Source organism: Dipodomys merriami, unplaced genomic scaffold (genome assembly GCF_024711535.1).
Source record: "Dipodomys merriami isolate MVZ:Mamm:240054 unplaced genomic scaffold, mDipMer1.0.p SCAF_464, whole genome shotgun sequence".
NCBI classification, from domain to species: Eukaryota; Metazoa; Chordata; class Mammalia; order Rodentia; family Heteromyidae; genus Dipodomys; species Dipodomys merriami.
Window position 1 is genome coordinate 631,769 of NW_027206029.1, and position 24,309 is coordinate 656,077.

At 41.5% G+C, this 24,309-nt stretch overlaps 1 protein-coding gene across 1 annotated transcript in view; it reads left to right on the forward strand.

The window, feature by feature from the left end:
- The window catches only part of LOC138808649 (VWFA and cache domain-containing protein 1-like), a 228,165-nt gene that overhangs the window by 190,641 nt on the left and 13,215 nt on the right, over window positions 1–24,309 (forward strand). Inside the window, exons 14-24 of the mRNA XM_069994908.1 lie at window positions 4,964–5,106; window positions 5,772–5,953; window positions 7,595–7,705; window positions 12,579–12,701; window positions 13,773–13,872; window positions 13,963–14,079; window positions 15,977–16,137; window positions 16,476–16,562; window positions 17,518–17,634; window positions 19,666–19,817; window positions 22,195–22,356. Coding sequence (XP_069851009.1) covers window positions 4,964–5,106; window positions 5,772–5,953; window positions 7,595–7,705; window positions 12,579–12,701; window positions 13,773–13,872; window positions 13,963–14,079; window positions 15,977–16,137; window positions 16,476–16,562; window positions 17,518–17,634; window positions 19,666–19,817; window positions 22,195–22,356 — 1,455 coding nt within the window. The remainder of the gene's footprint in view (window positions 1–4,963; window positions 5,107–5,771; window positions 5,954–7,594; window positions 7,706–12,578; window positions 12,702–13,772; window positions 13,873–13,962; window positions 14,080–15,976; window positions 16,138–16,475; window positions 16,563–17,517; window positions 17,635–19,665; window positions 19,818–22,194; window positions 22,357–24,309) is intronic.

Below are 24,309 nucleotides of genomic sequence, written 5' to 3' on the forward strand. Positions count from 1 at the left end.
TGGGTGCATTTATTTAGACCATTCAAGCTCAAAGTGATTTATAGTCGGCGTGGTGGCTCACACCTGTAATCCTAGCTACTCAGGAGGCTGAGATACAAAGATAGCGGTTCAAAGCCAGGTGGGGCAGGAAAGGCCATGAGACTCTTATCTACAACTAACCACTCAGAAAACCAGAAGTGGTGCTTTGGCTCAATTGATAGAGTGTTATCCTTGAGCTGAAGAGCTGAGGGACAGCATCCAGGCCCAGAGTTCAAGCCCCATGACCCCCCCAAAAAAAACAAAAAAATGATATATATATATATAATATATAAATATATATATTTATATATTATATATTATAAATATATTTTATATATTCTGATTAATATCTACCATTAATAATCCTTGTTGTGTATTCCTGTTACATTTCTTTTATTCTACTTTTTCTGGAGATTTTAAATTGATTTTTATTGATATACAAAAACATAAAACTTAAACATATTAAGGTACCATGTAGTGTTACCTACCTTGTGTCATGTTTAAATAACTATCTATAACTTAGAACCCAATATCCATCATTCCTTCTCCCTCCTCCCCAACCACCACACTCTCCTCAGCCTCTGACAACTCTTTTAGGCTCCACTGTGAGTGAGTGAGATCCTGCCATTCTTGTCTTTCTGTATCTAACTGACTTCATTTAACATAATGATCTCCAATTCCATTCAAGTTGTCACAAATAACAGGATTTCTTTCTTTTATGGTCGCATAGATTTTCATTGTGTCTGAATTTCGCATTTTCTTTATTCATTCACCAGGTGATGGACACTTAGGTTGTTTTCATCTTTTGGCTATTGTGAATAGTGCTGCAATGGACTTAAGAGTAAAGATGTCTTTTTTGACAGACTGAGCTTATTTCCTTTATCCAAGTATGGGATAGCCAGTTCCTTTGATACTACTAGTTTTAATTTCTTAGGAAACCTCCATAATGTTTTCCATAATGACTGTGATCATCTATATTTCACTAATGTGCAATTTCTCCATATCCTCACCAGTGCCTACTATTTCTTAGCTTTTTTATAATAGCCATTCTAACTTGGGTCAGGATGACTAAACTCGTGGTTTGGTTTGTGTTTGTCTAATGATTTCTGATGTTGTGCATTTTTTGTATGTCTGTGGACTAAGCTGAGATTTGACTCATATACCTCTGGTCTATCATATACCAGATACACAAGAGGCCTTTGTGGTTCTTTTGTTTTGTTTTGTTTTGTAAGAAAACTTGGAGGAGCTTTATTAAGTAAGTAAGCAAGCAAACAAACTGTGAGTGCTCTCGAAGAGAGACGGGCAGACACATACACACCCCCTTGTGGTTCTTATCAGTATATTACTGTATACTCAAGGCTCAGTAAAACAGGTATTACCTTTTTCCATGTTGAAAATATTTAGTTCAGAAAAGTTTATAGCTAAGCGTCACCACATATAGTAAAGTCAGTAGAGGGTACACAGGTTGGAAGAGCCACAGAGAAAGATTTCTCTACTCTTCTAGATTTTACATGAAAGTTCTGCGGTTTGAGTTCCTCCTTTAAATTCCATTCTAGAAAATGCTTCCTCAATATGAGATAGAAGACCAAGCCAGACTAAATGAGCTGTTCCTTGACACATTTCAGAACATCAACAATTTATAGAAAACCTGTAATATTGGACAAAATTAAGATTAAGCATTTTTGTATGTTTTGACTAGGGATTTTGGGGTTGTTTACTTTTATGCAAAAGAAGTCATTTATCATTCATAAGACATTCTTTACTGATATGCTAATGTGTGCAATAGTCATTTAAGTTCTCTGTCAGTAAGTGAAATACTGCGACTAGAGAAAATGAGATCATGTCCTCAAAATTTAGGTGCAAGTTTGATACAAGTTTCCTTTATGAAAAAGAGGCTCAAGACCAGATTTTTCTTTCAATTTCCTTTAGATAAACCTTCATAGCTATTCTATTCAGTCTATTAGTCCCTGGTTGAGCTTAACTCCTGAGCACTTGAAATGGGGCTTGTCAATTAAGATGTTAGTTTGCTATTGCAAATAAGTGGTTTTTTGGTGGTGGTGGTGGTGGTTGTTGTTGTTGTTTGCTTCATTGGTGTTGTGGATTTTGAGGCAACATGTTAAATCTTTGTCAGCTCTTTGACAGTGGTAGTAACTCAGTGGTAGAGCCTTGCCTAGTATGTACAAGACCTTCATTCAATCCCAATCCCTACCTGGGGGAAGAAGAGAGAGAACAATATTGCAGAATAACATGGTCTTTCTTGGTACACCAAAAAACAATTTTTTAAGAGTGCATCATCTGAGGTAGTTTAATATGTATGTATGTATGTACATAAGTGTGTTTGTGTATGACTTCATATGTCTATCTCTTAGTAATGAAGCTTTGGGTCTTGTATCTTGATTCTTTCTCTGCCATGTTCTCTATCCATCCTACTACACCAGCCGGAAGTGCCCCCTGAAGCACCAGTCTCTATCAGTAGAACAAATTACAAAAATGCCTCTTCCCAAGGCATCTCCACTTCTCTTCATTCTGGTCCTTCTGTAACCCACATGACTGAGCCAGGCATATACCTTCTGAGATCACTGTTATTCTTAACATTTGCCTTTATTTTCCTCACTCCTCGGCTCTCTGACTGAATCCAAAGCTGTTTGACTTTCTGGTACATGCTTCCATAAGAAAAGACACATGAGCACCTATGCAATGAATCAGCAGCATGCAGCAAGGCATCCTGGTCTCTGCTTTTCTTTTCTTGGGTTGTTTGTGATTAATATAATCATAATTTCCAAGATCCCCTATGGGGACATAATGAGAATCAAATGAGAAATAGCCATTTGGGAAGCAACATTTTCTGAGCATGACAGACTAGATAATTCAGATCCTGCTGAGGACCAGAAAATATGTCAGATAGGCACCTAGTCCTAGATTAAGGTCCTCTGGAGAAACCTGAAAAAAATAACGTAGCCATGAGGCATGCATTGGCCAAAATCTAAAAGAACTTTGAATACAGAGAAGAGAGTCCTCACTGACGGACTGCTGTTTATACAGTGCACATAATTGACCAATCTAAAAGGAACAGCTGTGAAATGGACTGTGTTGTAGCGTTTCTTAGGGCCAGGGTTCCTGGAGGTAAAGTCGCTGATGGAGGAAGCCACCCTCTGTGGCACCCACACCCCACTCCTGTGCCCCAGCAGAGGCTGAGGAAGACAGCTGAGGATGCAGCAGACTGAACCGCTCAGCCTTGACTGGGATTCCATACATGCGAGGGAGAGGAAACTCCGAGCATTCAGTTCTGAAGTGGGTGAAGTCACAAACTATTTGAATTTCGAAGTTGCAGTGTGGTGCTTGCACAGCATCCTGGCTCCTTATTGGAAACTGTTTCCCCCACCACCCCTGCCTTACCTTGTATAGTAGCACGTGACGGGATCAAACAGCAATCCCCTCTGAAGATGTATGGGTCCTCCATACTCTAGCCTTCAAGCTATTCCTACAAATGGTTTTGATATAATGTCAAACCATTCATGCCTATAATCCTAGCTACTCAGGAGACTGAGATCTGAGGATCATGGTTTGAAGCCAGCCAGTATAGAAAAGTCCATGAGACTCTTACCTCCAACTACCAAAAAGCTGCAAGGGGAGCTGCAGCTCCAGTGGTAGAGTGCTAGCCTTGATCAACAAAGCAAAGGGACTGCACCCAGGTTCAGACTTAAAGCCCCAGGACTGCCCCCTATAAACACACTCACACAAAAGCAGCAATCACAGGAACTGTAGTTGGAGGCCAGACACTGCAAAAAGTTTGTGTGACTCTATCTCAACTAACAACTAGTAATGATGCTACACATCTATAATCCTAGCATTGTGTGAGGCATAAGTAGGAGGATCATAGCATGAGACAAATCCCAAGCACAAATATGAGCTCCTGTCTGAGAAATAACAAAGGGTTTGAGGGCTTGGCCAAAGTGGTAGAGCTACCTACCTAGCAAGTTCAGAGCTCCAACCCTGTGCTGCACGCACACATACATGCACGCACGCACACAAACTGACCAGGCTACAAGGAGATGAGCATAATATGTAAGAACTAACAAAGCAGCTACAAAATAACCCAAACTTTAAATGAGATAGGGCAGGTGATAGTGCTTTCTAACTCATTTTTTTAAAAAACTGAACAGTAGAAAATTCCAAAGATTAAAGATATCCTGGTTTTGTTTTGTATTCTTATTCATTGCAAGGATTTTTGTGTTAAATATGCAACAGTAATTTTCCTGTTAGGAGCAATAATTAAGTTGTACATTTACTAACTATATTTCTTCAAGCTTTTCTTTATGTCAACTTAGGCTCCCACCATCTGTGAGAACAAAACTTTCGTAAATGAATTTTTGCCTTGACTCCAGCATTCCATCTTTCCTTCTTCTTAAGTAGAGGCTGATGAATGGTTATAGCTGTCACTCACTGATAAGGACTATTCTACATGTGTGTGAAACATTGCTTTTCTCTGTGATTTTGCATTATGGACTCATCTTCTCTACAACTATTACCTCATTCATTCTCAGCATAGCTCTTCATTATTTTCTATGGGCTATTACTTTCTCATTTGGCAGATGAGAAAAATGTTATGTGTGTTATAGCTTATCCAACATCTCATAACCTGGCTTCTCATTCCTAATAAATAAACATTGATCTAAGATACATCTAAATGTCCATTTCCAGCCTTTGTATCTATTGGGGCAGATACCTGTGCTGCTTTACCCTTAGGACCATAAGCTCCCTGAAGGGAGTGTATGTGGCCTTTTTCCCTTTTCTTTTGCTCTCAGTGTCAAGCTCTTTTGTTCCTTCTGGAAGGCATTAAGCCACCGTGGCAGACAGATTGGCAAAGCCTGAGCCATGCTTTTGTTTGGCCTGAGACGAAGAAGGCTCCGTGTTCTCAGGCCTGCTTTGTTTGCTTCTCTTTCAGAAAATCCAACCGTCATGCTGTCTGCTGGCAGCTTTTCCTCCCCGTACGAGCACCTCAGCCAGCCAGAGACAAAGCGCATGGTGGAGCATTACACAGCCTATCTCAGTGACAACACCCGCCTCATTGCTAACCCAGGGCTCAAAGTGAGTACTGGTGTGAGTCCCATCGCTCGTGTCCCTCTCACGGGCCCAGGAGGAAATGTAGCCCCGAATCGTTGAAGTGCCAAAGTCTAGCTCTGCATCTGGGGCTCTCAGCTGGAGAGCCAGAGTGACAGGTAGCCAGGGCAGACTGGTTTGCTATGAGCCTTCTGATGGATTAAGAAGGGCTGAAGGGCCTTGCAATGAATCTGTTTCAGGATTCAGATATACTGCGCCTTTCCAAGGTGGAATTGGAGGGAGCAGTGAAACTTTCTCAGCCCATTTTTTTTCCCCAGGGGAAGGAAGTAAAAGCGCTCGCTGCTGTCTGTTGAGATAAATATGACATTCAGCCGGTACAGATGGGAGGGAAAGGGCCCTGTGTGCAGATCTTTGATGTGGCACTATAGGATATTTTTTCTTCCTCAACTCAGAAAGCCTGGTTAGGGTGAACAACAGAGTAATCGTACATCTACTGAGGATATTTCTATAAGGTTTTGTGTTCATCCACTTCAGTTATACCTATCTGCTGTGAAAGATTTAAAAGAAAAAAACATAATCAGGGGTTTGGCTTCTCTGTCTGGGGGTAGGGGGAGGGGTATCCCTGCCAATAGCCCACACTCTTTTCATGTGAGTTTTAAAGGAGCCCTGCTATGTCTTCCTTTGTTTCCCAGTTCTCGGTCAGAAATGAAGTAATGGCTACCAGCCACGTCACAGATGAATGGATGACCCAAATGGAAATGAGTAGCCTGAACACTTACATTGTCCGCCGTTACATAGCAACACCCAATGGTGTCCTCAGAATTTATCCCGGTTCCCTCATGGACAAAGCATTTGATCCCACTAGGAGACAGTGGTGAGTTTGGGGGCGGGCGGTGGGGGGGAAGTGATCAAAGATCCTCCCCTCCACCAGTTCTGGAAAGATATGATGACTATAGACAATATCAGGTCATCACATGTAGAAGATACTTGCATGGAAGTAAAATTGGTTTTTAATCATTTTCATGAGGTAGCATTGTTGAGAGCTCTGTGGGGTTTCTCTACCATGGTGTCTGCTATCTCTTCATTGAAACCTTGAGGCTGAGATGCTTTATGATGGTTTCAGTTCCTACTACCAGTCTGATTCCTACCTGATGGACAGATAGATGTTCGTGTAGTGGCCTGGCTATTTTATCACACGTGATGATGACATGGCATTTCTGAAGCTCATGTGTAACCTGTGGAAAACAAGCCCATACAAATTCAGAAACATTCTCTTACTTCTGGGATCTATTTGTACTCAAGTTTTCAAAGCCAGTTGTAGCCAAGTAAAACAACAAGCAGGTAAAGGGCATGGGCGTAAGAACCAAATTTCTCATGCTGTGGGTAGTAACTGATTCACTTTTGAGTCAGCTTTTCGTACCCATTCCCTCCTATATTAATAGTCCCAGATACAGTTTCATGTGCACTTCTTTCTATTTCATTCATTAATCCCTTTTTATATTAGCTGCCGGTCTAAAACATTTCTATGACAGATCTTAAGATAAAGTTCAGATATGATCAAAAGCACGAGACACATAAATGATCATCTTAAATGGACACATAAATGGCAACCCCCTTGCACAATGGTTTGAAGTTAAAGAAGGAAAAAAACCTTAGCCAGGCACCAGTGGCTCATGCCTGTAATCCTAGCTACTCAGGAGGCTGAGATCTGAGAATCGAGGTTCAAAGCCAGCTTGGGCAGAAAAGTTCCCATAAGACTCTTATCTTCAATTTACCATTCAAAAACCAGAAGTGGAACTGTGACTCAAAGTGGTAGTGTGCTAGCCTTGAGCAAAAAGAGCTCAGGGGCAGCACCCAGGCCCTGATTTCAAGACCCATGACCTACCAAAAAAAGAAGAAAAAGAAAAAAACAACGGACATAAGCTAGACATGGTGTTAAACAGTACTCAGGAGGAGGAGGCAGGAAGATATCAAGTTTGAGGCCAACCTGGACTATGTAATGAGACTATGTATTTAAAAAAAAAAAAAAAAAAAAGGAAAGAAATTCAAAGGCTTAGATTTATACTGACCTCATTTCTGTTTTAAGAAAGAGAATTTCAGATTCTTTTAGCCTTTTCTATTGATACTATAGTCAGACATAAAAACTTTAAGACTCCCTACTGTGTGCCAGTTCAAGCCCTTAATCCTAGCTACTCAGAGGGCTGAGATCTAAGGGTCAAGGTTCAAAGTCAGCCTGGGTAAGAAAGTCTGTGGAACTCTTATCTCCAAGTAACCACTTAAAAGCCAGAAGTGGTACATGGCTCACGTGATAGAGTATTAATTAGCCTTGAGCATAGAAGTTTAGGAACAGTGCCCGGGCTGTCCCCAGGACTGACACAAAAACAACCAAATAAAAAAAAAAAAACTTTAATGTTAATATAAGCACATAATATTTTTAGAATTACAACTTCACTCTTCTTTGAAATTGACAGGGTAGTTTTTTAGACCTAACATGTCTTTCTTTGGTCTCCTTTAGGTATCTTCATGCAGTAGCTAACCCAGGGTTGATTTCTTTGACTGGTCCTTACCTAGATGTTGGAGGTGCTGGTTATGTTGTGACCATCAGCCACACAATTCATTCGTCCAGGTAATATTTTAGTTAACTTTTAGTTCATTTGTTTGTGTACCATCAAAAATATTTTAGAGACCAAGTAGAGTACGAGACACCAAAAACTTGTGGAAAGAGCATGACCTTAGAAATGAGTCAAGCTAGGACTTGAGGTCTTCTCTGCTGTGTTGCCTTGGTGACCTGAGCTTTCCCCTAATGCCTAGAAAATGGAGAGAATTCCTACTTCGCAAGGTTATCTTGTGAGTTGGGTGAGTGAAAACCTTGAGGCCCTGCTCTAGGAAGCCAGGGTGACAAGAGGAGAAAAAGGAAAGAGGCTGAAATCACTAGAGCTGTTTGTAGAAGTTCCAGTTTTCAAATGATGAGAGAAATATCAATGGAGCCTTTTTAATGAAGAAAGAAATACCAAAACATCAAATCTGTCTCCTCTTGTATTTGAGTTTAACTCCATAGAATTATATGAGTTTGGGGTTTTTTCATACATTTCATTTTGGTGCCTTTGAAATAGTCTCTCAAAAAATGGGAATGCCTTTTGAAAATGAATTTTTCCGAAATGTTATATGATATCAGTATCACCATCTATATAGCTTTGTATTTCCTGAAGCAAAGTGAAGTTTCACTAATGAAGCTACAAATGTCAGTGAAAGCATAGGTAGAAAGGCAAGTCACACACACACACACACACACACACACACACACACACACACACACACACACACACACACACACACATTTAAACCCTTCATTAAATGAATCACTGTTTCTCCACTGCAACCAAGAAAGACCATATTTGACTTGTCCTGCGATGATGCCTTATAGAGGGCAGATTTTCTTGATTAGCTTGATGGCTTTTCACTTGTGCTCTTATGCCAAAAGATAGTAGAATTCCTCTAAGACAGGCTCATTGGGAAACAGCAGTGTGGAACATACAGATGTTCATTCCCTTTGCAGGGCATGGTATCTGTCTCTGTCAGCTGCTTCTATAATACAGTAGTTCACACACAAAACAAGTAGACACTAATTTTAGAACAGATCTCTCAGTACTTTCCTTAACAGGCCATCTGTTGGGCATATGCCTACAAGTGTTAGGTGGTGAGACTTGTCACCCCTGCCTTATATCCTAATCAATGAAGGAAAAGTAAACAAAGACTGTTTCCTTGAGAATATCAGTCCTCTTGGAATTTGATTATAATACAATATGTTCAAATGGAGCCATTGCTACAGCAAAGCATGTCTTAGCCTTCAGGTATCTCATCAGGCTCTCCTCCCTTGGCAGGAAGGTAAGAATAGAGGCAGATTAGTATGCTTATGTAGGTAGATATACATGCTTTGATTGGTGTTTGAATGAGTGGAAGAATTTTGATTTGTTTTACTTACAAATATTTGTGGTGTCTTTCCAAATGAAGCTATGGCAGAAATACGATGAACTTTCAAGTTAGAAAATCCTGGGTTCAAATCTTCTTTTTTGGTAATCTTTTGATTGCATGTTTAACCTATATAAATTTAACAGAAGCAAAATGTGACAGTGCCAATCCTAGATTCTGCCTAGTAATTCGCTCAGTGAATATGTATTCTACAAGATAGGCTCTGCTCAATATGCAGACTTCATCATTTGAATATTTTGCTTGGTTGAGTATGAGTCGACTATTTAAAGCCATGATTTTTTCTTTAACATTGCTGAGATTACAAATCAACTACCTGTTCTGGGGCTCAATGAGAGTCTGAGGCTATGATGGAGGAATCAGTAGGTTTTACAAAAGTAGTTTTTTTTTTTGGTTTGTTTTTTTTTTCCAGGTGATTACACATGATCTTGGCCTCATATGTCAACTTGAGAGTCCAACCCCCTTTCTAAGATGTACTTAGGTAGATTTGCCATTCAGGGTTGTGTGACTATAAACAATCCTTTTGCCTTTGTTTCCATTCTAGGAAAGAGGAATACTAGGGCATGTCTTGAATGATTATTAAACTATGCCATGTGCTAGTGGCTTATACCTGTAATCCTAGCTACTCAGGGGGCTATGATTTGAGGGTTGTGGTTTAAAGCCAGCCCCAGTAGGAAAGTCCATAAGATTCTTGCCTCCAATTAACTTCCAAAAGTCTAGAAGTTAAGGTATGGTTCAAGTGGCAGAGAGCCAGCCTTGAGTATAAAAGCTAAACTAAGGGACAGCACTCTTGCCCTGGGTTCAAACTCCAGTACTGGGACACACACAAAGAATTAAACCAAATTGTGTGTTTGTGTATGTGTCTGTGTGTATGTACCACACACACTGCCGGATACATGACAAGGGTCCAAAAACATCTTATGTTTATTATTATTCTGTTCCATGACCTCTTTGAGCCTCGTATATAAAATGGAGATAATGCTCATGTTGTGAACTGGTATGATGAAAATGAGAGATAATTCATGTAAAATGTGTGGCACTGCTAAAGACTCAAATAAGTGGGAGCTATTTTCATTATACAATTCATGCTTTAAATACATGGCACCTTAACAGGTCAGAAGCATGTGTGCAATCTCTTCCTTGCACACTTCATGAAGCATGTTGATTGACCCTTGGTGTTCAGAAGTGGTTTGGCTGAGAATTAGGGGAAGGGTTTCCAAATTTACCACTCACTTATTAGTGATGCTGAGTAGCTCAGCTGCAATTCTTCCATAGGCATTTTTGGTAGACTGAGTGAGAATCTAGGTTCATATTCTTGGAGAATAACAATGCTGCTTAAAGATGTACAGGTGACTGTAGAACTGTGAGACTGGAGAACTGGAGAACTGTGAAAATCTCAGGTAAACAGTATAAACAGCTTAGAAATGTAGGTTTGCCTGGATTTTTCTATGAATTTCTCTATGAGTTGCTATGGTAACAGTATCTAAAATACAGATGAAAATATAGATCTGACCTACGTGGTCAAGAGACATGCTGTCTCTTAAGCACGTTGGTCATATTAAAGCAAATACCAGTTCTACAGGGAAAATTTAGAAATAAAATTTCTGAAACTGAGACAGCTGTGGTAGTTTGGAAAGAAACAGAGTTGGGTACTGGTCTCTATACCATAAATAAAAGGTGATCTGACTTACCTCATGTAAATCTTGTTACCACTCTAAGCCTAATTTTTCACTCATAAAGTATGAAGTATAATTCCTTTCTAGATTTTGCATAGGAAATCAAATAGTTTTTAATGATTTAGAAACTCTTGATTGCCCTCTGATCTGCCCTACTACTTAAGAGAATGTGCTTTGGAATTGAAGGTTACTTGAATTTCCATGCCTGTATCCATTTGTTACTATGTGACGATGACTAAATAACTTATCTCCTAAGCATCAGTATTCTTAAACTGATAAAGCCTAATGAGGTGATATGAGAGGGCTGGAAGTGTAGCTCAAGTGGTAGAGCACATGTGTAGCAATCATGAAGCCCTAAGTTCAAACCTCAATAATACACACACACACACACACACACACACACACACACACACACACACACACACACACACACACACACACACACACACACAAGATACTTTTTGTCATTTTCTTTCCATACTTTTTTCTGTATAAAGAAAAATTAGGTAGGGTGGTGATAAATGATAGTCTCTTAAAAGTCCCATATTGAGTAAACCCTGAAAACCATTAGCCAAAGGAATACAGGAGCTTATGGTCAAATGGTCCAGGCCCGTCCAGTTCTCATGTGTATAGTTTTAAAGGACTAAAGGTTACAAGCTGGGCACCAGTGGCTCATGCCTGTGATCTTAGCTACGGCTACCCAGGAAGCTGGGATCTGAGGCTCATGGTTCAGAGCCAGTCTGGGCAAGAAAATGCTTAAGACTCTTATCTCCAATTATCTATTCCAAAACTAAAAGTGGAGCTTGGCTCAAATGGTAGAGCACTAGCCTTATGCACAAAAGCTCAGGGACAGCCCTGATTGTGAGTTTGAGTCCCAGGACCAGCACGAAAAAAAAAAAAAAATGAACAAGGCTTTCAAAAGAGATGTTGTGACATATCTAGCCATTCCTTGAAGCCCTTCTCTCTGAAAGAGTCAACCTACCCATGAGAGCTTAATCTTAGTGTTTTGTTTTCTTCTCAGTAACTTCTCCCTATTAGGTATTTCTCTGTATGTTAGGCAGCTTGCTAATATTACAAACTTTCATTTTAATAGCAGGTTTATAAAGTAGTAATTATTGTCTCCATTTTCAAATTAAATAGCATCCATGAAAGCCACATAAATAGAGGCCAGCAGGGCCACGGTTTGACTTGAGGTCTACTGAAAACTTAGCAATGGCACTGTACTGTGATACCAAGGCCTTCCTTTCTGTGACACCCCTCCTCTGAGAATAGATAGCATTGCAAGATGGAGCGAACAATGGCTTGTGAACCAGATAACACGTGCTCTTGAATGTGAGCTGTGCTTTGAGTCGAAGCCACCTTAGTGCTGTGGAGAGGAGATTAGACTAGGACTAGTGTCCCCACTGAGTTTTGTGTGACCTAACACGAGTAAGATGACCTTTGTGGGATCACAGTCCTTATCTACAAATGAAGGAAATAATTAAGAGGGTTGCTCAGGTTCCATTCCTAAAGGTTTACTACACATAGCCATTGTATCCACCCTCATACTTCTGGACTCAGTGTTTTTGTTTTTTAACCACTCTCTGCACCTGTGTGGAGCTGCTATACTCCACAACTGCTCATGTTCCACACTGGTCTTATTCGGAAAGTTACACATTAAATCTTAATGTTTTCTTTTATGAAATCTACACAATACATGACATGAGCCATCTTTTTTCAGGCATAGGAAAAGAGCAGGAATAATGGGAATGTATTTCTGAGACTATACAATGTCCCTGTGACCTGCTTTTAAATAAGCCATCCACTCTCTCTCTCATTGATCTTTCTCATATACAGCACACAGCTATCTTCTGGGCACACGGTGGCTGTGATGGGCATTGACTTCACACTTAGATACTTCTACAAGGTTCTGATGGACCTTTTACCAGTGTGTAACCAAGATGGCGGCAACAAAATAAGGTAAGCTCTTTAGGGACACCATCTCTTGTGAACCCCTGAAATTCAAAGTGTAATGGTATCCATATAGTTATGGTCAGAAAGGGAATCGAATTCATGGCCCGAGGGTTCTATTATGAAGGTTTTTGTTCTTTTTCTCATCTTTCCCTTTTCTAAGATGCATGCTGTTTATGATTTAGACAAATAGACACAGCACATAACAAGAGGAATATATAATGCTCCAAAGCTCTTGTTTCCCTCAAAGTCAGTAATTAGAGGCTTCCCATATCTTTGGTACTAGAAAGACCAGAGGGTACTTTAGGGTAGTACTTTTGATGTTAACTTAGTCATTAAACCCGTCTTTGTGAAATTTTAGCTGCTTAGACTGCTCTTTTTTACATTTCCCCAGAAAGAGGCTCGTGGAACTAAAAGTCTTTGCCTTCTGAATTTCAAAAGAACATGTCTGATCAAAGCAAGGGCATTCCCTTGATTTAATGCAGGCTGCTTTAAAAAAAAAATAAAAAAGCCTTCCTAATTCAATCTCATGGTCCACGCTTCGTGTCACTGCCAAATCTCCCATTGGTCTTTGATGGGAACATGCCAGATTGCTGACTGAGATGACTAATGTACAGGAAAATAAGGCAGTAGATAGTCTTAATTAAAGCTGTTCTAGCCTTACTGTTTCCATCCAATATGATTTTCTGTATACCTTGAACGTTCTATTTTGTGTATGTCTATCACTGAGAGAGAAATTATATGATTCCCTTAAAAGTTGTCGTTATAAAGGCTCCAGTCTTTCCTCCCAGAAATTAACATCCCATTTCTACATCTTTGCAAAAGATTTTTAAGCCCTTCCTTGGGTATGCTCTGTCTGAACTATATAGATGACCACATAGAGAGGTTTGAGGAACTCTGCGTTCCAGGTGACCATCACCTATCTAGCTGCCAGTCAGCTTTCTTTTATACCTTCCGTGAATATTTCTTAAGAAGTTGAGATAAAGGCCATTTGTTTCAAGACTAGCCAGGTAAATATTCCTCTGAAAGGCCAGACAAAGAGCTCAGGTGAATTAAAGGACATCACTTCTTTTGGTACAGGTGCTTCATCATGGAGGACAGGGGTTACCTGGTGGCACACCCCACTCTCATTGATCCCAAAGGACATGCACCTGTGGAACAACAGCATATCACCCACAAGGTACTTGTTGCCAAGCTGATGTGCTCAGGTCCCCAACAGCCAGCACTGCACTACCTGACATTTGCCTTCTGTTCTCTTTGGCTGTGTTAGGAGCCTCTGGTAGCAAATGACATCCTAAACCATCCCAACTTTGTGAAGAAGAACCTGTGTAACAGCTTCAGTGACCGGACAGTCCAGAGGTTTTATAAATTCAACACTAGCCTTGTGGTGAGTTTTTTCCCTTGGCATTGTCAAATAGGATGTCTCTTCCCACTGTGGAATAGGAAACACAATAAAAATGAGTATTGCTATCCCATATCCTTGCATTATAATTGCAGGAGCATAGCAAGGACAGGTCTCTAGTCCAGCTCCCACTTCGATGACTAGAGGATAGAAAAAGCCTAGAGTGGAGAAGGTCTCGCAGTTGGTTTTTTGTTTGGGGTTTGTTTGTTTAAAGATTCTCCCAATCCATGCCTTTGAAATCCAGGCTGAAGCCTGTTCCCACACATTTGTAGAAGTGTACATGCTACCATGTGTTTCTCTCTTCCTGTTGTCTTAAAATCATTTAATCTCCTTGAGTTCCTCAGACCAATTTATAATATCATTCCATTAAATGTGAACTTTCATGGAAGTCATCTGAAAATAAGCTCTTTTTGTGGCTTAGAAGACTGTGTATAATTTGAGGGTTACTTATAGGAAGTAAGTTTTAATTTAGATTAGGTGGTATGGAAATTGTTGAGTACATAACTAAAAATTAATTTTGCAACTGTTCTGGGTTAAATCAAAAACCCTAAACTAAATTGAAAGTAATTGGTTGTAAGAATCAATTATCCAGTAGAAAAGAAGAGCCTAAAAATTGAACGTAATAATAGCAGAGTATAGTGGCTCATGCCTGCAATCCTTGCTATTTGAGGGGCAGAAATCATGTTTCAATTCAAAGTCATCTTGGACAATATAGTTCTCAAGATCACATCTCAACCATAGCACAACATGCCTGTCAGCCCAGCTGTATAGCAAGATCACAGTCAGGTGAGTCCAGGTAAAATGTAAGACCCTATTCAATAACAAAGGCAAGAGGGCCTGGTATGATGGTTCAAGTCAAGTAGCAAGACTACCTCCCTAGCAAACATCAGGCTCGTACGTCAAATCCCAATACCACCAAAAGGAAGAAAAGTAGGTAGTTATGGAATGATGTCATCAAAGCAAGGGATGTCAGTACTACCCCATTTAGACCTCATTTTAGAACAAACAAACATGGTTTTTTTTGTTTGTTTGTTTTTTGTTTGTTTGTTTTTTGGGTCCGGTCATGGGGCCTGAACTCTGGGCCTGGGCGCTGTCCCTCAGCTCTTCAGCTCAAGGCTAGCGCTCTACCACTTGAGCCACAGCGCCACTTCTGGCTTTTTTCTTTTTGCTTATGTGGTGCTGAGGAATCGAACCCAGGGCCTCGAGCATGCAAGGCAAGCACTCTACCACTGAGCCACCTTCCCAGCCCACAAACATGTTTTTTACAAAGGAAATTTTTTTTTGCCCATCCTGGGGCTGGGCAGGCCCTGGTTCAAGGCCTGGGCACTGTCCCTGAGCTACTTTTGCTCAAGACTAGTGTTCTACCACTTGAGCCACAGTGCAACTTCTGCCTTTTTCTGTGTATGTGGTACTGAGGAATCAAACCCAGGGCTTCATGTGTGCTAGGCAAGCACTCTACCACTAAGCCACATTCTCAGCCCAGAAAGATGATATTTAAGAACCATTATAAAATCAGCTATCCAAAAAAATAAATAAATAAAAAATAAATCAGCTATCCAAATCTACATTTGTATAAGCATGTATAAAAGAGAATATAGATATATATGTACACAGCAGCTAAATAAGAATTATCTCTGATTGGTGGGATCATGAGTAATTCTTTCCCACATTTCCCTTTCAATCAGCAATGCTTGTATTTAGTTTCTCTCTGGACCACATTATGCCCACACCTTTGACAATGACTGTATACTATTTTTATAAGCAGAAACAAAGTCTTATTTTATGGTGTTTTCAGCAGATGGATGAAGGGATGTTTTCGCCAAGGAAAGGCTGAGTTTGGGCATTGTTGTCTGTCATTCCTGACACCTTGGTTTTTCTGTAGGGGGATCTGACGAACCTTGTGCATGGCAGCCACTGTTCTAAATACAGACTGACGAGGATCCCAGGGACCAATGCCTTTGTTGGCATTGTCAATGAGACGTGCGACTCCCTCGCTTTCTGTGCTTGTAGCATGGTGGACCGGCTCTGTCTCAACTGTCACCGGTAAAGACGGGCTGGCTTGTGGTCCCAGTTCACAGCACTGTTTAATATTCTAACTGATGCTGGGCATTTTGAAGTCATCCACAATATGAGGAGGGGGAGGGAAGAGTCCTGAGGAGAAGGAAAATATGGGTTACAGAATCTCTCTGAGCTGAGTGCTTTGCATGTCCTTACCAACAGGGTAGCAGATTAAAGCCAATTGTATATTTAAACCTTCAGTGATAATGTCTATTTTAACCATCATTTGTAACTAAAGGATTCTTATTTTTTTAATTTTACTTCCCCACTGTGTGTACCATATGCTGTTGTTGGACTTGGTGAGTCTCTCTTTTGATTGACAGAATGGAACAAAATGAATGTGAATGTCCTTGTGAGTGCCCACTAGAGGTCAATGAGTGCACCGGCAACCTCACCAATGCAGAGAACAGGTAAGTGTGTGTGTGTGTGTGTGTGTGTGTGTGTGTGTGTGTGTGTGTGTGTGTGTGTGTGTAAAAGAGAGAGAGTGAGAGAGAGAGAACAAGAAAGAAAGAGCGAGAGACAGAGAGAATATGTGTTTGTGTATATTTGATATCTATATACAGAAATATATATAAAATACTATAAGGCCTCATAAATTTATTTTGGGTTTGGATATGCAAAGATGATTCATTCTAATGGTGAACCTAGTGAGGCAGATTTCAAATGATATCCATTTTGTGGTTAAATTTAAATGCTTATAAATATCAAGAATGTAGATGCTATGTTAAAAAATAACTAAACTTATAAGCACTTACTAAATACCTATCATGTGTCTGGTACTTTATGCATACTAAGTCACTCAGTTTTTAGTTAACCTGTGATACGTATATAGATAGTTATTATGCATGCACTCACAGATTATACATGCACTCACAGATGATATAGTGTCACTTATTACTTATCAGCAGACTGTAAGACCTGTTATTCATGATTAATATCTTCCCTATAGCTCCAAACAGTTGTATATACCAATACAGTATATGTTTGTTTAGACATAGGGAAAAATATTTGCAAGGGCCCTCATTAATATCAGCTAACACTGTTTACCTTGGAAAAGTAAGATAGAGAACTTTGAGCAAGGGAGGTAATGCTCACTTTTGGTTTTATGCAGCCCTGCAGTGTTTAATATTAATGATTTTATACATATATGTATGTCACAGATATATGCACATATATTATTTCTAGTGTACATAGATATAAACAAATTGGGGCTCAGAGTAGTGAGGTAATTGACCCAAGGTTTTAAAGAGTACCAGAGCCAGGAGTGCAACTCAGATGTGACTGACCCTGTCAACAATCAGGGGCAAAATGAGCTCAGATGTTAGATAGTGTGGATCCTGACCTTAAGACTTGTTTCCTGCATAGAAACCCAAGCTGTGAGGTCCACCAGGAGCCTGTGACGTACACAGCTATTGATCCTGGCCTGCAGGATGCTCTCCACCAGTGTGTCAACAGCAGGTGCAGCCAGAGGATAGAGAGTGGGTAAGCACACCCAGCTGAGAACAGCAGCCTGCAACCTTGTCAAGATTTCCCCTCCATGTTTATCTTCCTACTATGGGTGCTCTAAAAAGATACCCATTTTTCAGCTCTGACACAAATTTCCATAAGCCTTCTGTCCACCCAATTAGATGTCCAGTTCCCACTTTTACCATTATTTGGCATTTGTATAATAGGCTAGAGGCCTCATCTGTGGTGGGAGAGTGTTTCTTGAGATAAATGAGGGGAGACATGAGATAAAGACGCAAGACACAGGAACAGGATTACCAGGGCCCAGAAAGAAAAGCCAGCTGTCATGGCCCCTGTGATATCTTGAAACTTGTTCGTTTTCCTTTCTTAGAAAATATATGTGAGGGCTGGGAAGGTGGCTCAGTGGTAGAGCGCTTGCCTCGCATGCCTGAGGCCCTGGGTTCGATTCCTCAGCACCACATAAGCAAAAAGAAAAAAGCCGGAAGTGGCGCTGTGGCTCAAGTGGTAGAGCACTAGCCCTGAGCTGAAGAGCTGAGGGACAACGCCCAGGCCCAGAGTTCAGGCCTCACGACTGGACCAAAAACAAAAAACGAACAAACAAACAAAAAAAAGTATATGTGAGATAGTGCCAGTGGCTCACACCTATAATCCTAGCTACTCAGGAGGCTGAGCTCTGAGGATCTCTGTTCAAAGCCAGCCTAGGCAAGAAAGTCCATGAGACCCTTATCTCCAATTAACTACCAGAAAACCAGAAGTGGTGCTGTAGCTCAAGTGGTGGATTATTTGCTTTGAGCTGAAGAGCTGAGGGACAGCGCCCAGGCCCTAGAGCCCAGAGTTCAAGCCCCACGACCAACCAAAAAAAAAAAAAAAAAAAGGGTATCTGCTTCTTGGCAGATTTTTAAAATTTATTTGTTTTTCTTTCTATTATTTTTCTCAGCAGTACTAGGATTCACACTTTCTGGGATCAACACTTGAACCACCCTAAGCAGCACTTTTTGCACTGGTTATTTTTGAGATGGGGGGTCTCACTTTTTGCCCAGGCTGGTTTGGACCACATATTTACACTTCCTGTGTAACTAGGTAAATGCCACCACGTCACCTTTTTATGAGGTAGAGATAGGGTATTCACAAACTTTGTGACTAGGCTGATCTCCAACCACAATCCTCCCAATCTCAGCCTCCCAAGAAGCTGGGATTACAGGTATGTTCCTCCATGTCTGTCTAAATGGCACTTTGGAAACAAAAATCTACATGTTTCCTACTCTCCCTACTCTTTGCAAGGGTGTTTTAGACTAGACATCATGGAGCAGTGGCTATGGTAGACCAAGAAGGGTAGGAAGAGCAATTAGATAAATCATAGCTGGTGGTTACCATTTGATGAAGCAGAATAAAGGTATAAAAGGAACAGCCATCTCTACTTTTTTTCCTTCAGCAGAGGAAGTGTCTACCATTGCATTGGTTAATTGGGGATGTTATATGGAAACCCATACCAATTAGGTTTGAGAAACACTGACAGTGATATGTTCTCTTAAGTGTCATTGTGCACAGAATATATTAAAGGCTCGAAGAAATTGCCTGTTAGGAAATCTGTTTTAACTGGCCCAGTAATTCCTAAATGTATTTGACTCTTTCCTTTTTATTTAAATGATGACCACACATGGGAGATGTTAGACCCCCCCCAAAAAAAATCTAAGAAACCTTGGGGGCCATTTCCATTTGGTAATTTTTTAAGGACGATTTTGAATAACCCTGCAATAATCCATAATGTGTGGATGCCCTGATTTTAATTCACAGAACAGTTGCATTTCTCTTGTTTGCATGTAGTTGAAAGGCATAAACCAGCTCTCCCTCAGCAGATTATTGCTAATACAATTTTATAAGGAAAGAGAACTCCAGGGCAATACTCACAGTACTACTAAGTCATGGATCCCAGAGAACTGTGCAGTGCTCTGGCTGAATGCTCCTCCACCCCGCCCCCCCAGCCCAGCCCACCCCACCCCACCCCACTCCTGTGCTTTCTGTAGCACAGAACCTTGTCTCCGGCAGGGACTGCTTCGGTGTGCTCGACTGTGAGTGGTGTATGGTGGACAGTGATGGGAAGACTCACTTGGACAAATCTTACTGTGCACCCCAGAAGGAATGCTTTGGGGGGATTGTGGGAGCCAAAAGTCCCTACGTTGACGACATGGGAGCCATAGGTATGTATATGAGGAACCTCGAGCAATTTTGATTTTTAGATACTATCTTCCTGCTATGTCCTAGGACCGAGTGCTTTGAATAAGAATCCTCAGCCCAACTTTTCCTGATTCCTTTGACAGTAGTCTTTAGTTACAAAACTGAGGCAGATAATTACCTTCAGAGTTGGCTCGGATACTCTGTGCAGAGACAGCGAAGCGGCCAACTCATCTTGCCAAATTTTGCAAGCCTGGAATTCATCCCCACAAAGCTTGCTCTGAGAAACACAGGCCCTGATTTCCGCATGGCTGAACTTGGGAGTGTGTTTGAATGCACCCCGCAGCTGTCAGAAACTCGCAGCCCGCGGTGTGCAGAGCCAGCACAACTTGTCTCTTCCCAGCTTTCCTTCTTGTCTCTCTCCTTGTAATCTTCACAGGGCAGCAGTTTTACAGCTCCAAGTCAGTATTTAGGGGCTAGGGTCAGCAGACAGCAGAACAATCCAGCATCTTAGGGGAGGGGACAGGGATACCAAAGGGAGGACAGTCCCGGGGATCCAGCCCCAAAAGCTGCAGAATGCTGCCAAGGAGCCTTTTCTAGAATTAACCCCAAATATTCATTCTTAGCTGGCAGGTGCGCCAAATATTTGAAGCTTTAGTTAATACAGGGGCTCTTCAAATTATGATTGGGAATAAATCCCAACCAACCCATCCTGAGTTAAAATAATAAGTTGAAGTGCATTGGCTCTACCTAGCCCATCAAATGTTAACAACATAGTACACAGTACGGTGCTGGCAGCTTACCCTTGTGATCCTGTGGCTGAGAGAGCTGCCACCACCCAGAGTCATAAAACAGGATCCTGCCTCATGTCACTAGCCTAGGAAAGGACACCGATTCCAAATCAACGACAGTTTCCACAGAATTCATTCACTTCTCTATCATCAAAATGCTGGGGGGAAAGTCAAATCATCAAAAGTTAGGGATTGTCTAATATTGATGTGAGTGTGTGTGTGTGCACACAAGAACGCACCAGTACTAAATCTTAAACTTAAGGCCTAGGTGTTGTCCCTTACCCTTTTCTCTGAAAGCTGATGCTCTACCACTCGAGCCATAGCTTCACTTCTGACTTTTTTGGTGATTAATTGGAGATAAGAGCCTCATGGATTTTCCTGCCAAAGTTGGCTTTTGAACCATGATGCTCATACCTCAGCCTCCTGAGTAGCTAGGATTATAGGCATGAGCCACCAGCCCCTGGCTCCAACCTTGATTTATAATAGCTGCTCCATGAATAAGCCTCCCTAGAAGAATAAAGGCCCTTATGTAAGGGAAGGCTTGGGTTTTATTATTATTATTTATTGTTATTTTTAAAGGTGGTGTACAGAGGGATTACAGTTATGAGTCAGATGAGTACATTTCCTTTCCTACAATGTCTTCCCTTCCCTCTCTCCTAGTCCCTCCCTCGCATCTCCACCCACAGTTGTATAGTTTATTTTCATCAGTGTCCAGTGAGCTCTACTGCTGTACTTTTTCACCCCTTATCCCTTGAATTTTGTACCCTTTCCACCACCCTCCTGAAGATACAAAGATGCAAATACACGTAAATAAAGAAAAGATGACAGAATCATCAAGAAATAAAAATGTTAGAAAAGAGAGAAAGCTTGCTTCTAACATATTAAATGACATAATTTTATTCTTTCTAATGGCTGTGTACAATTCCATTGTGTATAGGTACCACATTTTGGGGATCCACACATTAATTGTGGGGCATCTGGGCTGTTTCCCTGTCTTAGCTATTGTGAATAGTGTGGCAGTGAACATGGATGTCAGCAAAGGAAGGTTTTGAACTTGCCTATTACTAATGAACCAAGTAGGGACACAGATGAGATGAATTATGAAGTCATTCTGTGCCCACTTGCACTTCCTAGTGGGAAGAGCAGAGCAGATGCCCTAGAAGGAACCAGAGCCCTGGAATTCCACCTGTTTGGCACTTATTATTATTGTTATTATTATTGCTATTCATGTCTCTTGTTTCAGTTGGGTGAGTCATAGAACATCCCCCTTCCTGGGCCCCAGATAGGCCCAGAGTGCCCTGGCCTGTGTACCCAGTGATATTTCCTCTCTTCTAAGAGTAGCAAGCACTCTGTTAGCACTGGATGCTATATATACAGGAATTTCCACTTGCAGCAAGCCTTGCCCTGTATGCTCTTGCTCTGTTCTAGCAACCAACATTTAAGAACCTAGAGTGAAGTCTTGGGTCCTACATTCTGGTAGGTGTTTCTTGAAGAGCTTGGAGGCATATCACAGCTGTTCACCAATACCCCTGCCATGGTGGCCTTTCCCATCTCACCACCCACCTTCCACCACTGGTGGGAAATCTTAGAAACATCTGCTTGCTTACTGCAGGTGATGAGGTGATCACCTTAAACATGATCAAGAGTGCTCCCGTGGGACCTGTGGCCGGAGGGATCATGGGCTGCATCATGGTGCTAGTCCTGGTAGTATATGCCTACCGCCACCAGATCCACCGCCGAAGTCACCAACATATGTCTCCTCTTGCTGCCCAAGGTGAGTGCAGAGGGAATCCTGGAGGCTCCTGTGGGTTGATCCAAGGCTAGAAGGACAATGGTTGGTTGGTTAAACCTTGAGAGAGTTGGAAGAACAGTGCTACATGTCCAGCTTCTTTGGAATCATTTAAGACATTTCAGCAAGTTAGTGCCTAAATCCTGCCAGCCTCCAATAACTCTCCTCTCTTCTTGCCTACACTATATACTAGCTTGCCACGGTCTGCTATGGGTAGGTAAGTCAGAGGAACTGGGTGCAGGGTAGAAAATTTTGTGTCTCAGACATGCTGCCCTTGCAGTTCTGTAAAGATGAGTGAATCAGAGATACCCCAGATCATTAGTGCCATGATCACAAGTTCATATCATTGCAACTGCTATTACGGGGTGTGTGTGTGTGTGTGTGTGTGTGTGTGTGTGTGTGTGTGTGTGTGTGTGTGTGTGTGTGTGTGTGTGTGTGTGTGTGTGTGTGTGTGTGTGTGTGTGTGTGTGTGTGTGTGTGTACATACATTTGAAGAGTCACATCTCTTGTATCCCTTGGAGAACTGAGGCTTGAATTCAGGGCTTTGGATTTGCTAGGAAGGTACTGTATTGCAGAGCCACACCTACTGCACTCTTGCACTGGTAATTCTGAAATAGGGACTCACTTTTTCCACCTATTTCATACTTCCCTACAGTAGCTGGGATGACGCATGCACATCTCCATGCTCACCTTCTTCCTTTGAGGTAGAGTCTCACAAACTCTTATGTCTAGACTGGCCTGGAATTGTGACCTTCCCTCATCTCAGCCTCCCATGTGGCTGGGATGACAGGAACATGGCACTCTACCCAACTATTGGTTGAAAAGGGGTCTAGTCTGTTTGCTTCAGACTGCAGTCCTTCCAAGTCTGCCTCCGTGTAGCTAGAATTACAGTTATCAGTGTCAGGAAAATAGTTGTTTATCTGAAAAGAGTCATTAAACCCAAGTACAAAAGAATTCATCTGTAAACATGACCTTGATACCAAGGGTTTTAAGCCTGTTGTTTGTACTTGCATGTGTGTGTCTGTCTGTCTAATAGCTGTATCTATGTCTGTCTATGTCTGTATGTGTGTGGTCTATCTGTACTGAAGCTTGAACTCAGGGCCTGAATGTTGTCCCTTTGACTTGCGTGTGTGTGTGTGTGTGTGTGTGTGTGTGTGTGTGTGTGTGTGTGTGTGTGTGTGTGTGTGTGTGTGTGTGTGCTTGTCCCTTTGACTTGCGCGCGCGTGTGTGTGTGTGTCTGTGTGTGTGTGTCTGTGTGTGTGTGTGTGTGCGCGTGCGCATTCTACCACTTAAGCCACAGATTGACTTCTGGCTTTTTGGTGGTTAATTGGAGATAAAAATCTCTTGGTCTTTTCTGCCCAGGCTGGCTTTGAATCACAACCCTCAGATCACTGGCTCCTGGCTTATCCATACTTACTAAAAGGAACAAGACCATTTAATAGTCATCCCCAGTCCCCCAGGGATGTTCTAACCTGACCTTTACAAAGATGGCTTATCTTTCTCCCTGGCCACTTCCTCAGCCTTGCAGTAGTACTAACAGGTGGATGCTCGACCATTTGTTGACCACATGGGAAATATTGCCTGAGTTAACCCGAGGGATGGTGACAGAGCCTGCCTTTTGAGATTTGGCTAAGCGAGGATGACCATCATCCAGTGTTGCCTTAGGTTTAGCCTTTGACAAGTTTGTGTAACACTACTGAGTCAGCAGTCAGCCATGGATTAGACCCTTTTTCTCCCATATCAGGGACTTTAGCAGAGATTAGACATTATTTGGCTCCATCAACTTCTTTTCTCTTTTTAGTCCCTGTTTCCTCCTTTTAAAAGTGTGATGGGCTGGGGACATTAGTTCTTTCCTTTCTAAAATGAGATTCACTCTTTCTGTTGTTTCTGTTTTGTCTGTGTGAGGGATTGAACCCAGCACATGCTAGGCAAGCATCT